The sequence below is a fragment of the Bemisia tabaci genome, chromosome 1, assembly GCF_918797505.1.
Source record: "Bemisia tabaci chromosome 1, PGI_BMITA_v3".
NCBI classification, from domain to species: Eukaryota; Metazoa; Arthropoda; class Insecta; order Hemiptera; family Aleyrodidae; genus Bemisia; species Bemisia tabaci.
The window spans coordinates 79,128,716-79,150,602 of NC_092793.1; the positions used below are offsets into that span (position 1 = coordinate 79,128,716).

The following is a 21,887-nucleotide window of genomic DNA, read 5'->3' on the forward strand; positions in this document are numbered from 1 at the left end:
CTCACAAAAATTCAAAATAATAAGTTAAAATTAAGATAAAGCACTATAATTACTTCCTAATAAAAATATGAAACACACGGAATGAGCCTTTACATTTGTAACAAAAAGTTGAACTATACTGAGCTCCCGCAAAAATCACCGATTTAAGTGCGTGTTTAAGTGCTTCCTACCTTCGAGGAGATGAGGAACAACATGCTCGGTGAGACTTTAAATAAAACTAATCCCTAAACTGTCCGAATGGATGTCGCACAAACAATCTGGTAAATTAAGATATTAGGGACATTTCCGTAAACATAGGTCGTTTGGGCTTAAAAAATACAAATAAAGTAAGAGCGAAAATAACCGCGAGAGCTACAAATGGTAGGATTCAACGAAGACGAACACTGGGAAAAGCGGGAAACTTGGAATGCGGTGAGCGGCAGTGGAAGTTGGCGACTTACTTGAGTTTGTTTTTCTTTGCTTTGAGAGTCATTACGGTCGCCGGGACGGCGCGGCGCGAGCGAGGGGCTACTGCGACTCCTTCCAAGGGTCCCTGCGATCCCTGCGCGATTTCCACGAGGGCGAGGGTGAAGCTAGACACGCGACCAGCTCCCACGAATCGCGCAGTCACTCTGAAAACGACACTGCTCCCCGCTCGAGATGGTTTCCGTGTCCACCAGGCTCATGCAATTTTTCAAATTCTTCGCCTTGTCACCTACGCAAGTAACTGAATCCACCTATAAACATAAAAACGAATGACTTAGGTATTCTAAAGGGAAACGAGATGTTAGGCATAGGCGGGTCCACGGGGGACGCTCTAGGGGGCGTGCGCTCCCCCCCCCCCCCCCCCGTGTACCTGAAAAAAAGGAGGAAGAAAAAGAGAAGAAAGAAAAAAAGGAAGCCAGTAGTAGTAGTATTAGCAGCAGTACTGCCGTGCTGAGGAAACACGCCGTATGAACCTCCAAGCGTTGCCAAATTTCCTTTGATAAAGCACGAATTGGAATTCCTGGTATACTTATGAATATTTTCTTTCCAATTTTTATGATAATTTCGCAATTTTACCTGAAGTTCAGGGCCGGATTCACCTACTTACCGCCCATGGGCCGCCTGTATTTTGCCGCCCCCTTCTCATTCGATTTGAAACATCAATAAAAACCATCAAGTGAACGTGCCAGCGGGGGAGAGGTGCATAAGACGCGTTTACTCGTGTTGAACACATTTTTTGGGGATGCCCTGTCAACACTACTAGCAAAAGTCAAGTTTTGTAAACCTATCTCTGTGCGGACAAAGCCTTCCATTCACAAGAAATGAACGAACAAATTATGAAAGAACAAACATGAATGTGATTTAATGATTTTAACTTCTGCCGCCGCGCCGCGCAGACCGCACCGTGTTTGCCGCAATGCGTGAAGTATTCACGCAGTCTTGTAGGCGCCATGCGTTTCACGCTGACCGCACTGTGTTTGGCGCAATGCATGAAGTATTCGCGCATTCTTGTAGGCGCTATCCGTTTCACGCTGACTGCAATAACGGCACTGTGTTTGATGCAATGCGTGAAGTATTCGTGCAGTCTTGTAGACGCTGATATGTGTTACATGCCGATCGCCGCGCCGATGGCTTCTCCTTTTCATCTCAAGTCCTTGTCATCATTGCTCTCTGCGCCGCGCCGCTCCAGGCCAAATTGCGTGTTTGGTTTCTCTCTTAACTCGACTAATTAAAGGTGCTGTCTCTTGTATCACTGAAAGACGACAAAATTAAAAATTACTACACTCTTAGGAAATGAGAGATTTTGTCGCCTTTTCTCGTTTGTAATTTTTTTTCTAAATCCGATATTTTTTTATACCTGCGTTTAAAAAAATTGCAAAATTTCCCGCCCTCTAGATTTGCCGCCATGGGCCGCGGCCCATGTTGCCACTCCCTTAATCCGGCCCTGCTGAAGTTCCTAAAAATTTCAAGGAAAAGTATTCATAACCTTCCTCAAAAATGAACATTTTATCGAAGGGAATTTGGCAACTCTCGAATGTTCATACGGCCTTCTTCCCTAGCACGGCAGAGTAGTTAGTAGTGTTGGTAATTTATGTTTATTTTAGAACGAGAAGGAACTGAGGAAAGAGAAAGGAAGGACGTGTCTATTTATTAATTACTCATGACGGAACCGTCTCAAACTGCATATTGGATGCTTTAAAATTTTGAAAATTTTCTGGGGGAAGTTCCATGAGCCTCCCCCCCCCCCTTGTCTGTGTGTCTGTATAATAAGAGGAGAGAATCTGCATAAATAATGGACTGAAATCCACTGTTTTATTCGATTATAATAAAGCAGCTATACTTCACATTCGACAAGTTATGTTTAATAATAACACAGAATTCGAGTCCATCGTCCATTATTTGCTGTTTTAAAATCTCCCCTCTAATTTTGTTTTTTTACAAAAGAAAGGAAAGGAAGGAAAGAGGAAGAAGAAAAAAAGAAACGAAAAAGGAGAAAAGATAAAAGAAAGGGGAAGAAGAAAAGAGAAAAAAGAAATGAATAAATAAAATAGCTTTTTACCAAAGGGGAAAAGATTACATGAACGGCATGTCAGTTCGCCTTCAATTATTAGTGTAGGCAGCATTAGCACCCACGTAGTCAAATATGGTATCGTCGTGAAATGACGCGTTTCGCCCCAAAGACGCTGAAAAAAATAGCTTCTTAGCAAACCGAAAGAGGTTACTTTAACACCATATCAGTTCGCCTTCAATATTTAATGTAGGGAACACGAGGGATTTTTGTGCAAATTTCAGTTGATTTACTGTATATAGCACGGAGCGAATTCTTTTTAAACTTTCAAAGGAATCCGCACAACCGTTTTCTTGTGAAAAACTAAATTGCCGGATTTTTGGCAATAGCTGAAGTGGCTTGGCTCCTTTCTGCTTAACCCCCTGTGGCATAGCGTTACAAATTCGCAACAACGTACTTTTCGGGTTTTTAAAAATTAAATCTTTCTCTGTGGTATGCGTTCGCAAATTTTCACTATTTCTTTCTCATTCTAAATAACTGATTCCCAAAAAATTTAAAATTTTTCAAAAAAATAGGTGCTCTGTGTTTTTTTACGCAAGCTACAAAATAGATTAGTGCATCCCAGAATCTGAGATCTGAAATTAATTCATACCATAGAGGGTTAACGCGGTCTATTTAGGGGTGGTACGGGACTTTTGGATCACCCTGTGTAATTTATGATAAATATAATTGTACACTACAGAAAAGGTTACTAAAAAGGTTGCTTTTTACGTAAAATAAAATATAAAATGAAAAGCCTAAGATGCCAGATATTTGATTTAAAAAATATCAAAATTATTCATACCACATATGCATGAGCCGCGACGCGAACATGTATTGCTTTGTTCTTAGCACCGATGAGGAATATCCCAACTCGCTTATTGTTTCCGACATGAGATTCAACCGGTAAATAACTAGACCGTTCGAATTGAGGTAAAATGGGTCAATCGTGACGATTGCGGGCGTTGTCTCCCAGGGACATGATAGAATCACCACCAGGCACAACAATGACGTCATTACCTATCCATTGCACGCAACTCCTTGCTCAGTGCTCTCGTCGGGGTAGTCGCTATGAAGGGTTACCTAGTCGGTGTCTTCAATTTCCAGATATGGCTCCAACTTCCCCATCAACATCAACCTAAAATAAGCGGCTTTTCCGCTCAAACTGGCAAAAACATTGGAGGCGGGGGCGTATAACACATCATCTTTACGGCCCGGTTTTTTAGCCGAATGCACGGGATATTGAGGGTTATTGTCCACTGCAGCACGGAGCGGATTTGTCAGATCACTGCGGCTTCTTTTAAAATTTTTCAGTGAGCTCATTTCAACATAAATATCCTTGGAGGTGTATTGAGGGTGAAACTCCCAAACCAAGTATCCCATTTTATTTATTTATTTGAGGGAGAACAAATCAACGTCATTCCTCCCAGTATCCACAGAATTTTCCTCGCACAGTGAAGAAAAATCATAGAAGTTTTCAAGAATTGACGTTGAATAGCTCTCCCTAAAAAAAAAAAAAAAAAAAAAAAAAAAAAAAAAAAAAAAAAAAATAGCATGACAGGAAGTCTGTACCGTCGCAAACCGAGATACGTATGGTCTGGTACTTTAACCGTCAATATTCCAATGACAAAGAAAGATTCCACAAATATTTTTAAAACATTCTCATCCTTCTCAGAATATAACTATAACTTATTTCAATCAAAGATATTGGTTGTAAGAAATATTTCGGATCTACCGAAAGGGGTTTCAGTGCATTACTTCCTTTACATGTTTCCATTTAGTGCGGCTTCTAATTACAGAGTGTATCAATTTTCACGTTCACAACACTATAAGAGTTAGAGTAATTTAATTTATTTCTTTATTTTTCTTCATTATGTTTATTAATGCTGCCATCAGAAACTGATGTCAGAGAACAACGAATTTCGATACTCACCTGCTGCGTGTGATGATGCCGTCATTTGGCTTATAATTTTGTATTCTTGTGACTAATGTGCAGGGATTTATGATTTATAAACTTTTCGTCTGTTCACCAATTCTAGGCAATAACTCAAGCATTAATGCATATCAATGCATTGGGATAAACCTTAGTGAATCGTTATCAATCAGAATGAATAATTATAACACTAACCTGCAGAAAACTTGCTTGCTTTGCTTTCCGACTCTCTTAATAAGTCATCCCCTGACGTAAGGGCATATCTTTCCACATGAGCCCTGGAAAGCATATAGTTATACAAAGAACAGGGATCATGTGGAAATCGAGATACGCCCCTCTACGTCAGAGGAGCGACGAATAGAGGGTGAGGTGAATTTCTTTGAGGTTTTGCTCGATGTTAAATTCGTGTTGCCTTAAAGTTGCAAACACTGTAAAAGAGTAGCGCCTGAAAAGGGAATTCGGAACGCACTTTATGCGAACAAAAAATAGTTGCAGGAAAAGAGCCGTACATTTTCCTGTTAATATAATTTGTTTTCGTGTTAGTTTCATTATCATCTCATTTATTCCTGTATTCTCATTGTTCTTAGTTTATGTCGGATGGTGGAATATGCTTCCTTCTATACTGCCTCGAACAACCGTGTTTTCTCACGCATGCAACCTATGCCTGGAAGATTTCAACAGGGCCGGATTTACCTACTTGCCGCCCAGGGGATGCCTGTATTTTGACGCCCTCTTCCCTTTCGTTTTGAAACATTGATAAAAACCATCAAGTGAACGCACCGGAAGGGGAGGGGTGCTTAGACGCGTTTACTCTTGTTGGACACATTTTTTGCGAGAGCCCTGTCAACAATACTAGCAAAAATTCACGGAACTTTGCGCGAAAGTTAAGTTCTGTAAACCTAGCTCTGTGTGGACAAGGCTTTCCATTTATAAGAAATGAACGAAAAAATTATGAAAGAAAAAACATAAATGTGGTTTAATAATTCTTACTTCCACCGCCGCGCCTCGGTCTAGCGATCTCCGGATGACCGGATCTAGCGCAATGCGTGAAGTATTCCTACAGTCTTGTAGGCGCTATGCGTTTCACGCCGACCGCTGCTGACCGCACTGTGATTGACGCAATGCGCGAAGTATTCATGCGGTCTTGTAGGCGCTAATACGTGTTACATACCGACCGCCCCGCCGAGGACTTCTCCTTTTCATGTCAAGTCCTCGTCATCATTGCTCCCTGCCCGCGCCGCTCCAGGCTAAATTGCGTGTTGGGCTTCTGTCTAAACTGGTCTTAAGGTGCAGTCTAGTGTATCACCGGAAGACGACAAAATGAAAAATTACTATACTCTTAGGAAATGAGAGATTTTGTCGCAGTTTCTAGTTTGTAATTCTTTTTCTAAATCCGATTTTTCTTATACCTAAATTTAAAAAAATTGCAAAATTTGCCGCCATCGGCCGCGGCACATGTGGCCACCCCCTAAATCCGGCCCTGAATATCAATAATAAAGCGTTTGGAATGTGTCTTTGGTCTGTATTATGACTGCTCCAAGTTTAGTGAATGAAGGCCTTGCGAGGTTGCGAGGTCCTAAGATTAGGCTGAAAGTACATATCGACGGCGAGACCACCAAACCACGTATCTCAGTTCGCGACGTTGCAGATTTCCGGCCATACTTTATTTTTTTTTTAATGGAAAATAACTCAACGTCAATTCTTGAAAATTCCCATGACTTTTCTTCTTTGTGTGAAGAGAACTCTGCGAAAACTTCAAGGAATGATATTGATTTATTCTCCTTCAAAAAATTAAAATGGGAGCGGAGATTTATAAACACCGCTAACGAGATATGCAGTCTGGTAGTTTCATCGTTGATATGTAACCTGGGAGGTCGTAGTCATTTTGGTGTCTCACTTCAAAATGGACAAATTTTTGAAAACCCACAGAAGTTTTTCTCCTAATCTCGAAACCGTTGTTAACTCCTCCATGCCACTTGTTTACAATGCTTCGATTATGATACGTATACTTTGAAAAAGAAATGTAAATTATGAACCCTAAGAATGTCTTAAATATATTATGAGGCTGCAAACTTTGTCTGCGTAAAAAAGTGTAGTTATGTTGAAGGGTGATATAATTTTTTTCGGTTTACATTTTGGATGATGTAAGGACAAAGGTTTCAATCCGAACAGGAAATTAATTCGGTATCTTCTTCAATAAAAAAACAAGTGAAAAGTGCCGGCCGTCAGCCAAGCGACGAATTGATGGTTCGTCAAACTGCGATCGTGCTGTATTGCATGAAGTTTCGCGCAAAAGTGAAGGCGCGCACATTTGTCCAACGGAGAATTATTAACTAAATTACTCAGCGCTCCATTCAGTGGTGATAGGTCCCCAATGCCTCTTCAGCTAGTTTTGTTGTTGCAATTATTATGCAAACCATTGGCGTCCCTGGTAAAAATTGGCAGTAGAAACTGTGTTCCAAAATACCATAGACCTACAGCCGGCTGTAAGATTTCCAAAAGCTTCTATAGCTGGCAACACAATTTCTTATAGCCTTTTATAGCCGATGTCGATTAAGTAACAGCCTGGCGATAAAGTGTATGCTAAACGTTACTAATTACGGATGCTAGGACTTAGTGAGTTTTTGGACTACCGCTCTCTTTTTGGGCCGCAGTATCTTGATTTAATTTGCGAGGAAAGCTCCGTACTTTTGATGGATGCCTGCCATTCCTAATATATTAGAGCGCCTTCAATTTCGTATGATACTGTGCAATATCTCTGGTGTGAAATAGTTGCTTCAAGCGCCGCGGTACGTTGCGGCGCGGCGCGGCGGGCAGGCAGCCAGCGCTGAACGCGCATTGGCGCCTACAAACCTAACAGGGATACTTCACGCATTGCGCAATGTGTGAAGTATCCCTGTTAGGTTTGTAGGCGCCAGTGCGCCGCGCTGCCGCACCGCTCCGCTTTGTGTTAGGCTCTAATATTTAATCTCGCGGAGTCAGCGTTTTTCAACTCATGACTTTGGAATGTTTGCACACTCTGTATGGATTATTCTCATTTTAATTGATAGAAAAAAATATGTAGTAAAGGAAAATATAATGTGCGTTTTGTAAATATCAAGGTGACTCCGTAAAAACTGAAGGATTTACAAAGCACAAGAATTTCTACACAATTTCTTATAGCCTTTTATAGCCGATGGCGAAAAAGCAACAGCCTGGCGATAAAGTGTGAAGCCCGGCTGTATAATTTTTTATCGCTTCGTGTAGCCCGGCCGTATGATTTTTTCCACTTTCTACAGCCAGCTATATGATTTTCTATCGCCCTCTTCAGTCGGCTATAAGAACCCCTATGGTATTTTGAAACGCAGCTCCTATCGCCAATTTTTACCAGGGGTAATTTGAATAACCTGTTCATTTGCAGAGTCTGAATCATCATGATCACCATATATAATTCCGTAAGCCTTTTCTTTGCGTCAAAATTCAGCGCGAACCGCCGGGCCGATCCGTGCGCGGGTGGTACCGGCTCGACCGTCCCGGTCCCCCGACGGCGGGAAAAATATAGGGATCGGCCGGCGTGCCCGGCCCCCCTCGCCCCCTCGGGAAAAACGGTTGTCACGTTGGTCCCGTCGGGAGATGCGCGGTTTTTCCTTTTTCCCGTCCTATTTTTCTTCGGTCTGATGACTCGGCTGCCCGGTTCGTTCGTTTCCCTGGAAATGGCCGTGGATGATGGATTTACTGCGGAAGCGTAGTGCACCGTCGACCGTCGTTATCTCGCAATTTTTTTGTCTTCAGTCATGAAGAATACGTGTTCAAAGCGTGGGCGTCCTGCGAGGCGTGGGCATGTTTTTCGCAACCCCTCCTTGCGGCGCATCGAACGGCGCGCGGCGTGGCGAAATGCGACTGGTGCGTGATTTACCGTATTCGTTTCGACGGAGCATTTACGATGTTAATGAAAGAGATTTTTATAAATTAAATATATTGAGATATATTAATACTGAAGCTTAATATTGAAGAGATGAATTAAGAACGGAAATTTTGAAACACCGCAATGGAGATACGTGGTCTCGCACTTCAGTCGGTGCGGTACGGACATCCATCAAGTTTAAAAGAATGCATCAAGTCCCCGTCACCGCCGACCAACGCGTTTGTCGATCGAATCAACTACAGGTATTATGCGTAGGAGGTCAAAACGCCTTCAATTTTTTGAACGCAATACGGACATCCGTCGAGGTTGTATAGTTGTATCAAGGCGCCGTAGCAAACGCGTCCCATTGTTTATCGTTACATACGAATATAAGTTGAGAGAGGCCAGTCATAATGCCTTCAATTTTATACATACATATTTTTGGGCAAAATGAGAGACGACGTTTCTCCTTTTGCGACGTTGCAGACTTCCTTAGAAATATTATTTTTCTTTCGAGAAGCTGGTCAACATAAAACTTAAATTCTCCATGATTTTTCGTATTCGATAGCAGAAGATTTGGTTCAAAATTTAAAGTCGTAAATTTGGATTGTTTTTCATGGAAGAGGTAAATTAAGGACGGAAATTTTGAAGCACCGCAATGGAGATTCGTGGTTTCTTACTTCGACGGAGCATTTATGATGTTAATGAAAGATATTTTTATAAATTAAATATATTGAGATATATTAATACTGAAGCTTAATATTGAAGAGATGAATTAAGAACGGAAATTTTGAAACACCGCAATGGAGATACGTAGTCTCGCACTTCAGTCGGTGCGGTACGGACATCCATCAAGTTTAAAAGAATGCATCAAGTCCCCGTCACCGCCGACCAACGCGTTTGTCGATCGAATCAACTGCAGGTATTATGCGTAGGAGGTCAAAACGCCTTCAATTTTTTGAACGCAATACGGACATCCGTCGAGGTTGTATAGTTGTATCAAGGCGCCGTAGCAAACGCGTCCCATTGTTTATCGTTACATACGAATATAAGTTGAGAGAGGCCAGTCATAATGCCTTCAATTTTATACATACATATTTTTGGGCAAAATGAGAGACGACGTTTCTCCTTTTGCGACGTTGAAGACTTCCTTAGAAATATTATTTTTCTTTCAATAAGCTGGTCAACATAAAACTTAAATTCTCCATGATTTTTCGTATTCGATAGCAGAAGATTTGGTTCAAAATTTAAAGTCGTAAATTTGGATTGTTTTTCATGGAAGAGGTAAATTAAGGACGGAAATTTTGAAGCACCGCAATGGAGATTCGTGGTTTCTTACTTCGACGGAGCATTTATGATGTTAATGAAAGATATTTTTATAAATTAAATATATTGAGATATATTAATACTGAAGCTTAATATTGAAGAGATGAATTAAGAACGGAAATTTTGAAACACCGCAATGGAGATACGTAGTCTCGCACTTCAGTCGGTGCGGTACGGACATCCATCAAGTTTAAAACAACGCATCAAGTCCCCGTCACCGCCGACCAACGCGTTTGTCGATCGAATCAACTACAGGTATTATGTGTAGGAGGTCAAAACGCCTTCAATTTTTTGAACGCAATACGGACATCCGTCGAGGTTGTATAGTTGTATCAAGGCGCCGTAACAAACGCGTCCCATTGTTTATCGTTACGTACGAATATAAGTTGAGAGAGGCCAGTCATAATGCCTTCAATAAGGCGCAATAAGCAAAGCTTATTGCGCCTTATTAGTCGAGGATGCCCAGACTGGAGACTCTTAGCATCTGACGACAGAAGAAAATGAAATGCAGTTACTAAAAATATCCCTCTGTATTGAAAATCTTTAAAATAGATAGAAATTTTCCAAGAAGTATACTTCTTTGAAAATTTAAGAAGAATTCTACAGTGCCCCAGCGTGTTTCTGAAAATCTTTTCACCTTTTGCGAAAATTTTAGGGTAAATTTTTCACTTTTTCTTACGAAACAAGGGTTGCATGTGAATTCGTAGTGGTTTTTCACGGGTAACACGGGCTCCCTCCGGGGCCCGGCCCCGATAACAGGGACCCAGTATCCCCCCCCCCCTTGTGGCGGGCCTGCCTTCACGCACGCTGGGCTTGTCCATTTCCATTGACATTTTTGCAGTGGTGAATGCTGGCTGAAGTGCGCTCCAGCTAGAATTGTATTTAGCAAATGGGTGGTTTTTCTACGAGGATTAAAAATAAACAAGTGGCACGGAATATTACAAAAGAATATGAACTATGCAAAACGATTATTCAGATATCGGAAATTGGCTGTTTTGAAAACGCGCTCATGTGCGGCGTGATACCTCACACATTCCGGAGAGTTCAAATAGTTGTATCATTGCGCCGTAAGATTGTGACGGAAGATTGAAATGGAAATAGCCTCCATGCACACTGGGCGTATCGATTTCCTCTGAAATTTTTGGAGTGGTGAATGCATAGCTGAAGTGCGCTTCAGCTAGAATTGTATTTATAAATGGGTGGTTTTTCTACGATGATTAAAAATAAACAAGTGGCACGGAATATTACAAAAGAATATGAACTATGCAAAACGATTATTCCGATAACGGAACTTGGCTGATTTGAAAACGCCTTCAAATGCGGCGTGATACCTCACGCATTCCGGAGAGTTCAAATAGTTGTATCATTGCGCCGTAAGATTGTGACGGAAGATTGAAATGGAAATAGCCTCCATGCACACTGGGCGTATCGATTTCCTTTGACATTTTCGCAGTCAGAAATGCGCTTAAGTGCGCTTCAGCTAGAATTGTATTTACAAATGGGTGGTTTTTCTACGATGATTAAAAATAAACAAGTGGCACGGAATATGACAAAAGAATATGAACTATGCATAGCGATTATTCCGATAACGGAACTTGGCTGATTTGAAGACGCCTTCAAATGCGGCGTGATACCTCACGCATTCCGGAGAGTTCAAATAGTTGTATCATTGCGCCTTAGAAATGAGACGGAAGATTAAAATTGAAACAGTCCTCATGCACGCTGGCCTTTTCGATTTCCGTTAACATTTTTGCAGTCATGAATGCGATTAAGTGCGCTTCAGCTAGAATTGTATTTATAAATGGGTGGTTTTTCTACGATGATTAAAAATAAACAAGTGGCACGGAATATTACAAAAGAATATGAACTATGCAAAACGATTATTCCGATAACGGAACCTGGCTGATTTGAAAACGCCTTCAAATGCGGCGTGATACCTCACACATTCCAGAGAGTTCAAATAGTTGTATCATTGCGCCTTAGAAATGAGACGGAAGATTAAAATTGAAACAGTCCTCATGCACGCTGGCCTTTTCGATTTCCGTTAACATTTTTGCAGTCATGAATGCGATTAAGTGCGCTTCAGCTAGAATTGTATTTAGCAAATGGGTGGTTTTTACAGGAGGATTAAAAATAATCGAGTTGTACGGAATATAACAAAAGAATATGAACTATGTAAAACGATAATCCGGGTATCGGAACTATGAGATTGAGAATTGAGAAATCACACCCTTGCGTGTAACACATACGCACGCGAAACATACATGTCGACGGCGAAACTACCAGACCACGTATCTTGGTTTGCGACGTTGTAGACTTCCTGTCACACTTCATTTTTTAAATGGAAAACTAATTAATGTATGTTCTTGAAAACTTCCGTGATTTTCCTTCCCTGCACGAAGAAAACTCCGTGAAAATTTCCAGGGATGATATTTATTTGTATTCTCTTTTAAAAAAAATATAATGGGAGGGGAGATTTTCAAACAACGCAAATGATATACGTGGTCTGGTAGTTTGACCATCGATGAGTGGCTTTATTCGCGTAAAACTTCTACGAAATGAAAATAATTACCATTTCCTTATATTACCTCCGGTGGTTTTGCTATTCGCCAGCACGAAATTTTTATTTGTGCGGTTATTAACAAGTCTTTAAAACGCCTGCATTTTCAGTGGATGCAACTGTTCTCAAAGGATCAACTTTCGTTTTAGGATCGTAGTGTGGAATTAATATTGGAAGGCGCTTCGTGACTCGTGGTCGTGAGGCGTGTATCCTCATGACCTATTCCACCGTACTAAGGAAGACCATCGTATGAGACTTCAGATGTTGCCATATTTCCATCGATGAACAACCAATTTACTGTGAAATTTATGAATATTTTTCCTCAAAATTTTCAGAAAATTTTGTTCGCAATTTCATCCAGGATATCTGAAAATTTCAAGGAGAAATATGCCTGACTTTCCTTGAAAATGTACATTTTATCCAGAGAAACTTGGCAACTCTCGAATGTTCATACGGCGTTCTTCCTTAGCTCGGCAGTATTGCAACTTGTTGATTACAGATTTATAAATGGCGAATGATTATGCTAAATGGCAGGTTGCCGTGTTTCTTTGGAAATTTCCGTTCATTTGACTCTGGAAAAAATCAAAGTTTTCATATGTATCGTGTCGATGATGGCTCCTGATGGAAATACATTTGCTGAAATAAATAAACCAGGAAAATAGATTTATCACCGAAGATATTTCCATAACTATGAATGAACAAGGCAATTTTTATATCATATTCGCCGTGCCTTTTTTTGCAAGAAGAGAGAACGAACGGAATCATGAGGAGATATGTGGTTTCGCACATTGACCATCGATATCTGTAGTTAGGAGCTCGACATTTATAGCCAAATATTTTTACCGGCTCTAAAATATCAAGGGAACCGGAAGGGGGCTTCATTGCCTAAATGTGATTCGCAGCTTTTGAAGCTTCGACTTATAAAGTTGTCAATTAATTTAAGAACGCTCAGGGCATGGATTTCCTCTGAGCATGTCACTTACGATCGTTAAGTAGATTGAATCCATTTTTCGATCCATTCATGTCGATCGAATCGGTGTCGATCGATTCATGTCGATCGAATCACGTTTTAATTTTTCGATCGATTCATGTCGATCGAATCGACACCGGTCTTTTAATAATTTGTCGATCGATCATCGATTCACGTTTTCATTTTTCGATCGATTCGTGTCGATCGAATCCATACCCTCCGATTGAATCCGAAACCAAATCTGCGATAATGAAGTCAATACGCTTTCAAACAATACTATTCTCGTTTGGGCCCGGCGATTTCGACAATTTTATGACCATGGCAACCTCTTCACAGGCTAAAAACAATCAACGGAGCCAGGAAATAAAACAAATCCGCGTGGTTAACCGTGCCAGTGTTGTGCAAAAATTAAGAGCAAAACAGCGGTGATAACTCTGGCGCGATAGCGAAGAGAGCAGTGAGTGCATTCTGGGATGAACCTCGAGACACATAAAAGCATGTACTAATCATGGCTCATACAGAAATGTACTTACTGCTTTCTTCGGTATCGAGGCAGAACTAGTAGACGCATGGCCGGTAGCTATGTCGATCGCATCCAATTCCGGTGACGTAGAAAAATTCGCATAGACGGATCCTTCATCAGAATCCGCTGCACTGGTGATTGCTGCACCACTAATATTTTCTCAGCATCAACCTCAAGGTTGGGCTTAAATTAATTGCTCGCTTTGCGATGCCCCCGGCTACCACGCACGCGATTAAACCGGTCGGCAATGCAAGGTGGCTTCAAATCGGAATATTTGCTACCGAAAAGAGTTCAATAGTCAACAGCACTACTTCACGCATTATTTGTTTTGATCCTTGCTGCAAGTACATTCATTCGTTGTTTTTCCATCATGTTTCATGTTTATCACACACAACACCCTCAAGCAGCGGCGCGTGGCGTATGACTTGGGGGGGGGGGGTGTCTTCATTGGCATGGAAAAAGAAAGTGGTAGCTCTTTTTTTGGGTTAAGTCCCAGCTTAATCGTTTCCAATTAATTGTGGTAGTAACCCAATAAATTAGGTTACTGACCCAAATGTTGCGGTAGTATGTACCGTGTACCGGTACACCCCAATGGAGTTGCGGTACTACCACACTTAATTGGAAATATCCACATATATATCATCCAGAAAGTTGGAATAGTACTACAATTTTAGGGGAAAACTCGTACACTTTTTTGCCGTGGGCAAGAGTAAGATGGGAATCTGGGGGTCTACTCCATGTGGTGAGAAGTCCAGAGGTCCGTCTTCGGAAAATGTTTGACTAAAATATAACTTCCTTTCCTTTTTTGGGACTCCAAAGAGAAAGAATCTCGTTAACATTCTGGAATTAACCTCTAAAAGAAGAGAGGAATTTCTCACCCCCCCCCCTTCCGCCCTTAGAACCAAAAGATTTAACCCAAAAATTGTATGGCGCAAATTGATTCCAGCACTAAATGTCAATATCGTAGACGGCTTTTTGAGAAAATTCTCCAAGACTTTGGGGTAAAGGCAGTCGCCCCCCTCCCCTTACACGGCGCCTCCATTGCTTATCATAATGCAATTTTAAATTTTTATAGTTAAGTTATTATCTGTTGCAAAGGATCAAGAAACCAAGGTAATAGCACTTTTTCGCATTTCAAGTGCAGCATCTCCGGGGAGAACATTGAAAAGTTTTCTTAGCTTTATCTATGAAAATTTTGTAGTGAGGTTACCTTACGTAAAGTGAACTGATAAAGAGGTTTCGATTTTTTGCTCGGCGAATATCTAAATTAAAATATTCTTTGCGTAATATTCTTCTGTTCTTTTAAAATGTTCTTTTAAATATGGAATGTACTTATTTAGGGAAAGAGCACGAGTCAAAACTGGCAGTTTCAGGGCCGGATTTACCTACTTGCCGCCCCCTTCTCATTCGTTTTGAAACATCAATAAAAACCATCTAATGAACGTGCCAGCGGGGGAAGGGTGCTTAAGACGCGTTTACTCGTGTTGAACACATTTTTTGGGAAAGCCCTGGCAACACTACCAGCAAAAGTTCACGGAACTTGCGCGAAAGTTAAGTTCCGTAAACCTATCTCTGTGTGGACAAGGCCTTCCATTCTTAAGAAATGAACGAAAAAATTATGAAAGAACAAACACAAATGTGGATCAATGATTTTAACTTCCGCCGCCGCGCCGCGCAGACCGCACCGTGTTGGACGCAACGCGTGAAGTATTCACGCAGTCTTGTAGGCGCAATGCGTTTCAAGCCGACTGCTGCTTGCTGCTGCTGACCGCAGTGTGTTTGACGCAATGCGTGAAGTATTCATGCAGTCTTGTAGGCGCTAATATATGTTAACTGCCGATCGCCACGCCGAGGGCTTCTCTTCTTCATCTTAAGCCCTCGTCATCATTTCTCTCTAAGTCGCGCCGTTCCAGGCCAAATTGCGTGTTTGGTTTCTCTTTTAACTCGACTAATTGGATTACATTTTGCAATTAGGAACCACTATTTATGGCCCTTTCATGAAAGCACATATCTGCATAAGGAAACCAGTGGCATGTATGTTGTTTCTAAAATGGGCCAGAAATAGTGGTTCCTTATTGTAAAATGTAATCCAATTGAAGGTGCTGTCTCTTGTATCACTGAAAGACGACAAAATTAAAAATTACTACACTCTCAGGAAATGAGAAATTTTGTCGCCTTTTCTCGTTGGTTATTTTTTTTTCTAAATCCGATTTTTTTATACCTACATTTAAAAACATTGCAAAATTTGCCGCCCCCTATAGATTTGCCGCCATGGGCCGTGGCCCATGTGGCCACCCCCTTAATCCGGCCCTGGGCAGTTTATCGGTGGAGGTAAAAACAGTGTACATAAAGCATTGCCTAGTGAATACCGACCTACCGCCTTACTTAGATATCCAAGAGGAGGCCCGGTGCTAGCTTGGTACTGGCACTTTCTCGTCCTAAAGAAGAATGCCGCAAGAGTCATCAGTCGTTGCCATAATTCTTTCAACGAAAAACGAATTTACCGGGAAAACTTTGAATATTTTTTTTCAATTTTTTCAGAAATTGTTTTCGCAGTTTAATCTAAATTATCTGAAGATTCAAAAAAAAAAAAAAAAAAATCATGACATTCCTCAAAAATTCATGTTTTATCCGGCGAAATTTGGTAACTCTTGAATGTTCTTACGGCGTTCTTCCTTAACACGGCGGTAATTTTGCTGTTATCTTACTTTGAGCAAGATAAGGGCAGATTTTGGACTTTTTGGTGCCAATTTTTAGTAAAATTGTCTAAATATTCTAATTTTAATGAGATTTCCTGCGGGTTGATTGTTGAGATTGATAGACCAAGCGATAGACAAAAAAGACAGGGATCCTTTCAGTTGAGATGGGTGGATTCCTATAGACTACGGGAGAAACTGATGGACTAACTAGCGGGTTTCCCGCGGGCTGTCGTTATAGTTAGTCTATTACCTACCTCCTTTGTCCATTGCAAACACCCACTTCCACCAATAGGATGCCTTCATATCCCCGTTGTCTTATTCTTTGCATATAGCTTTGTCTTGCAATTTAAACAGTAGTCCGCCGGCAATTTAGCTTGTGGAGGTCTTGTTGCCCATAATTTACATGACCTTTTTCTGATTGACAGATATTTTCCAGATAGCTTCTGTTTGCACTTCCTGATGGAACTGAAGTTCAAAATGTCTACAGTGTCATGCTTTTACTCCAATGTAACTTATATAAGGCACGAAAAAACTCGAAGTACAAAAAAGTGAAAAAAAATAAATAAATAAATAAAACAAAATAAAAACGGGCATTTGTGCTTCTAGCTCCTTCATACACGTTCTATTAAAAGGCTACACTTTATATTTGTAAAAGTGTCTAATTCAGTTTTAACACGTGGAAATATGGAGAAAAAATAATTTCGGTGGATCATAACTGAGGAAGTTGGATGAGATTCCGCGAGGAGACTTATAACATTTTTTACGTAACGCCTTGCCTAACACTCTTACCCTCTATGACAGCGAATAGCGGAGATAGAGGAGACATGGAGACACCAATCCCCATCCTGGGAAGCGTTACATAAATTATGGAATTATGGAATTATTATGGAATTATCCACTTATGGAAAGGCTCTAGGAGCAAATCACAAAAATGAATCAACATACAACAATCCTTTTCTCTTTCTATACATTTGTTTTTTTCATAAGGAGAGAACTTCATCGGCTATAACAAACCAAGCTCTACTTTTTCTTTGGCTCCTTACTGTGATGTCAAAACTTCAGAAACTAGGAATGTTGGTAAATATTATCATGGCTGTGGATTAATTTCTCTGGGTGTGATAATTTACGATAACTTTAGTGTATGCTTGTAAGTCTGAACTCGGAAAAACTTCGAAATTAAGACCTAGGTCTTATAGGACTGTTCAAGTTTTACGTAAGCCACTTATGGGGAAGGGGAGTGGGGTTGAAGGTTGCGTTACTGGGACTTATTAATAAAGGGCCAAGTCCAGCCTTACATAAGTCTCCTACTTCAGAATATTTTTTAATAAATAATTTCTTCAGAACTCTTCTTAAGGCCTTCTTCAGTATTTTCTGAAAAATTAGAGGAGGAGGTCAGGCCAGTTCTACGTGATTCCAAAGGAGAGGTAGGAAGTTGTCTTATGGACATCTTACAAGGAGGAAAGGGAGAATGGGCAACAAGTTTGCTGAAATGCCTTACATATTACTTAAATGTAATAGGTACTCAAGTTCGTTTTAAAGAATATAATCGGTGAAACTTCCAAACCACATATCTCGGTTTGTGGCGTTGCAGATTTCCCGTCTTATTTTATTTTGTAAACGGAAAACTACTTTCTGTAATTTTTATAATTTTTTCTCCGTGCAAAAGAAATTTTGTAAAAACTTCAAGGAATGATGTTGACTTGTTTCCTGCCAGAAAAAATAAAATGAGAGCGGAGATTTCAAAACAACGCACACGAGATATGTGGTTTTGGAGTTTTACCGTTAATTAATATGCAAAGAATACTGTGTCATCCGTAGTCTGATATAGAAAATTCTGAACTTGTGCATGACTTTCGTTAGCTATATTTATTTTTTTTCTTTTCTTTTCAAAATACAGAATAGTTTCATAATGTTGAGTTTGCTGAGTATTCATACGACTTCGTTTGTGGGAAATCGAGACGTTAAATGTGAAATCTGACAACAGCGCGTGAATCGCCCGCATTTCCGCGAGTGTTCCATTATTGAAGATTACAGAAGTGCATCTTGACGTCATCTCTGTGACCGTCGATGGCCTAAGATTCTTGACCCTCCTTCAATTAATAATTGGAGCATGATGAAGCTGCTAATTATATCTTTGCATTAATATATAATTCAATTTTCTGCATTGAGTTCAACATTTAACTATCAATCGTCACGACTACTCAACGGCTAAAGTCGAAAAATACGTGTCTCAGATCGCGACGTTGTAAGTCTTCGCACATGTTTTCCTTTTTAAGAGGAAACCTGACTAACGGTTTCTTCTAAAATTTTCTGAGAGTTTTCTTCACTCATTTACAAGAAAAAAATTTAAAAAAAAAAAAAAATCACACAAAGTGGCGAGGGGACATTTTGATAATTTTCAAGGACAACAACATGTAAGTGTTGTGATTAGAATGTTTTTTTTTTTTTTTTTTTTTTTTTTTTTTTTTTTTTTTTTTAAATTAGGGGGTACGCCTCCTGATCGCCTCGCGAGCCAACCCCCAAAGTGCTCAGGTCTCTGGCGTTAGACGTTACCCTCATGGTTTTATATTAGAAATAGACTATGATATACGTGTGATCTAAAATTGAGCATGGATAGCACTGTCTACGCTGTAGATACTTACTAATCGTAATAAATCGATCGTTACGAATCGTAATCGTAATAATAGTAATCGTTATTTCTTAAGAGAAAAATTGACACATTATACATTATCAAAGAGAATATTAGGCACAGTGTTGAGAAAAGTAAAGTTTAAATAACAAATTAATAATATGTGGAAAATGGGCGATGCAGGTAAAGAAGAGTAGTAATAAGGATTGTTCAAGCGATAACCAACCAGCATTATCACAGGAGCCTTCTCAAGATTACACTTGACAGGACAGAGGAAACGAAAGTGACGGGTAATAACGAAATATTGAACTTGGGTAGGGCGTAATTGATTTAGTGACTGTGAAAACTGCAACTTCTTGCAAGTCGCCTTCAAATTTAAGAGTATGCAAAAATCACGCTCAGATGAATGATTAGTTATCAATTATAAATTTTCCCTAAACTGAGACTGAATGTAGAAAAGAGGACGAGCCTCGAAAAGTACCATATAATTTCTTTATGAAAGTATTAAATGGGACTCATGTACAAGCAAGATTTTGTACGCCTCCAACTTTGCTTTTAAGCTACGGAATGGGTAATGCTTTGATTAATGTATGCTAGTCAAATATAAATTAGAGTTTCTTCTCGGTTCAGGGGCTGACTAAACAGATGATGAAAGTTGGAAAATATTAACTTGATTAGGTAAGTGGCGGATTTTTCCCCCAAAATATCGAATGGTTCAATGGGAAAAATAAAGAACTTAATTATTGCCACTTGAGTTGAATTTTATCATCACGTATAGAATATTTCAAAAATATTTTAAATATGACGTTTATTCTTATTTTTTGAAACATTAAACCCAGAGAAGATTTTCAGACGAAGTGATTCAGTACACGATTTCAGAGTTTCATCGTAGAAATGTGAGTCGCCCTTTTGATGTGTGCATCATCTATGATGATTAAAACATAATTAATTGCACTGCCTCACGGGGAAGAAAATGAAAAAAGTATTTTGATCTTTGGCGACCAGTTTGAGTTATCTGAGATCTATAGGATTACATAAAGTAGCTGTCCATCCTCACATTTCAAGTCACGTGTAATTACAAGCTACCATTAAAACAAAAGCATTATAAATATTTGGGAACCCGAGTAAAAGTGTCAACATATCTAGCTCATCAACTTATTTTTATTTTAATCGCATGCTTTCTTGTTGTTTGTCCACTGATACTGCTGAGGCTGATACACTGTATCTATAATGCCTCTGAAAATTCTGTAGTTGCATTATGTAGTCAGATAACCACTTGTTTCATCCTCATAAACAAGTGACTGTACTTCTGATAATCGACAACAAATGGAATATCTGAGTGTAGAGATCTGCTCTTTTAAACCAACCATTAGGGATGCAGTTCCAGTTCGTTGATCCCCTGATACAGCAGATCAATTCTGCCGTGGTAAGGAAAAACGCCGTATGAACCTTCAGGCGTTGCCAAATTTACTCTGGCAAATCACTAATTTTGAGGAAAATTTTTGAATATTTTTCTGCCAATTTCTCAGATAATTTCGTTTGTAATTTGATCTGCAATGTCTGAAAATTTTAAGAAAAAATATTCATAAGTTTCCTCGAAAATAAACATTTTATCCAAAGAAATTTGGCAACTCTCGAATGTTCATATGGCGTTCTTCTTTAGCACGGCAGAGCTCTGAAAGACTGATGTGAAGAAATTTAGAGCAGAAATGATAACTTGACGTATACAATGTTTGAAAAGTTCCCCATGTTTCATATGTTCTATCAAGAACTTTTCATTTACTTAATAATACAACTCTGAAAGTAAGTTACTCGTTATTCACTACCAAAATAATTGAAGGCAAGGAAGGACATTTGAATTGACAAAAACCCACTCTTATAATACATTGAGCATACAGATTTTCAATGAAAAGTACGGTGACAGGTGGAAATGTCCAATAAAAAATGTCCAATAAACAAAATGTCCTATTTAAAATGTCCAATTGTCATAATGTCCACGACAAAATGTCCAAAAGCTAAAATGTCCAGAAAGTACGTGTCGAGGGTTAAGGAACAAGACCGTCTGACTGACAATTTGGGCAAAAATGAGTTAGCGACTTTGTCACATTCTAAAGTGCAAACCACGCAAGCTGTTGTTTATATTTTCCGCGTGGAAGCGCTGTAATGAAGCTTAACGTATAAAAAAATTACAAGTCTAATTTTAAAATTATAAAAACGGCGAAGTTCTTTATTTGTCCTACAAGATCGTCAGTTTGAAGAAAAGCGGTATTGTTTCTTATACTGCTGTGCTATGGAAAAACGCCGCATGAACATTCGAGAGTTGCCAAATTTCCTTCGATAAAATGTTTATTGGTGAAGAAAGATATGGATATTTTCCTTTGGAATTTTCAGGAGATTTAGGTGAAATCGCGAACGAAAATATCTGAAAAATTGGAGGAAAAACGTTCCCAAATTTTCCCGAAAATTCAAAGGAAATTTGGCAACGACTGAAGGCTCATACGGCGTTTTTCCTTAGCACGGCAGTATAGCCATCGGTATATCACCTACCACTATCACGAAGAAACACGTATTTTCATGCTAAGTTTTTTAAATTATCTTACAGTCAATTATACAGCATGGGAAAGTTATCGGGGAGTTTTTCTGGAAAATGTCCGATGTTCCCACCGTGCGATGGCGTCGTGGGGTCGAAGGGACAAAATTAAAGTTCAAGGGACAAGGTGAATTGCACCGTGGAGGCCTACCCATCTCCGCGCCGTTACCTAACGCCTTCCTCGGATACTGCACGAGATTCTGTCCCGGACTTACGTAAGGCGTGGCCGTTATATAAGTGGCAATGTCAGGTCAACGGACCA

General features: G+C 39.8%; 1 protein-coding gene across 12 annotated transcripts in view; it reads right to left on the reverse strand.

Annotated features, from left to right (window-relative positions):
* The window catches only part of LOC109043957 (serologically defined colon cancer antigen 8 homolog), a 60,760-nt gene that overhangs the window by 29,570 nt on the left and 9,303 nt on the right, over positions 1-21,887 (reverse strand). For 6 of the 12 annotated variants that reach the window (XR_011900826.1, XR_011900828.1, XR_011900827.1 and 3 more), the window contains exon 1: positions 441-708. Coding sequence is in view for 8 of the 12 variants with exons in the window: in XM_072306258.1 (XP_072162359.1) it covers positions 441-472 (32 nt within the window). In the remaining 4 variants the exon portion in view is untranslated. Of the gene's footprint in view, positions 1-170; positions 359-440; positions 717-3,317; positions 3,925-21,887 lie in introns of those variants that run through there. The other 6 variants (XM_072306255.1, XM_072306256.1, XM_019061341.2 and 3 more) reach the window with 5 other exon arrangements.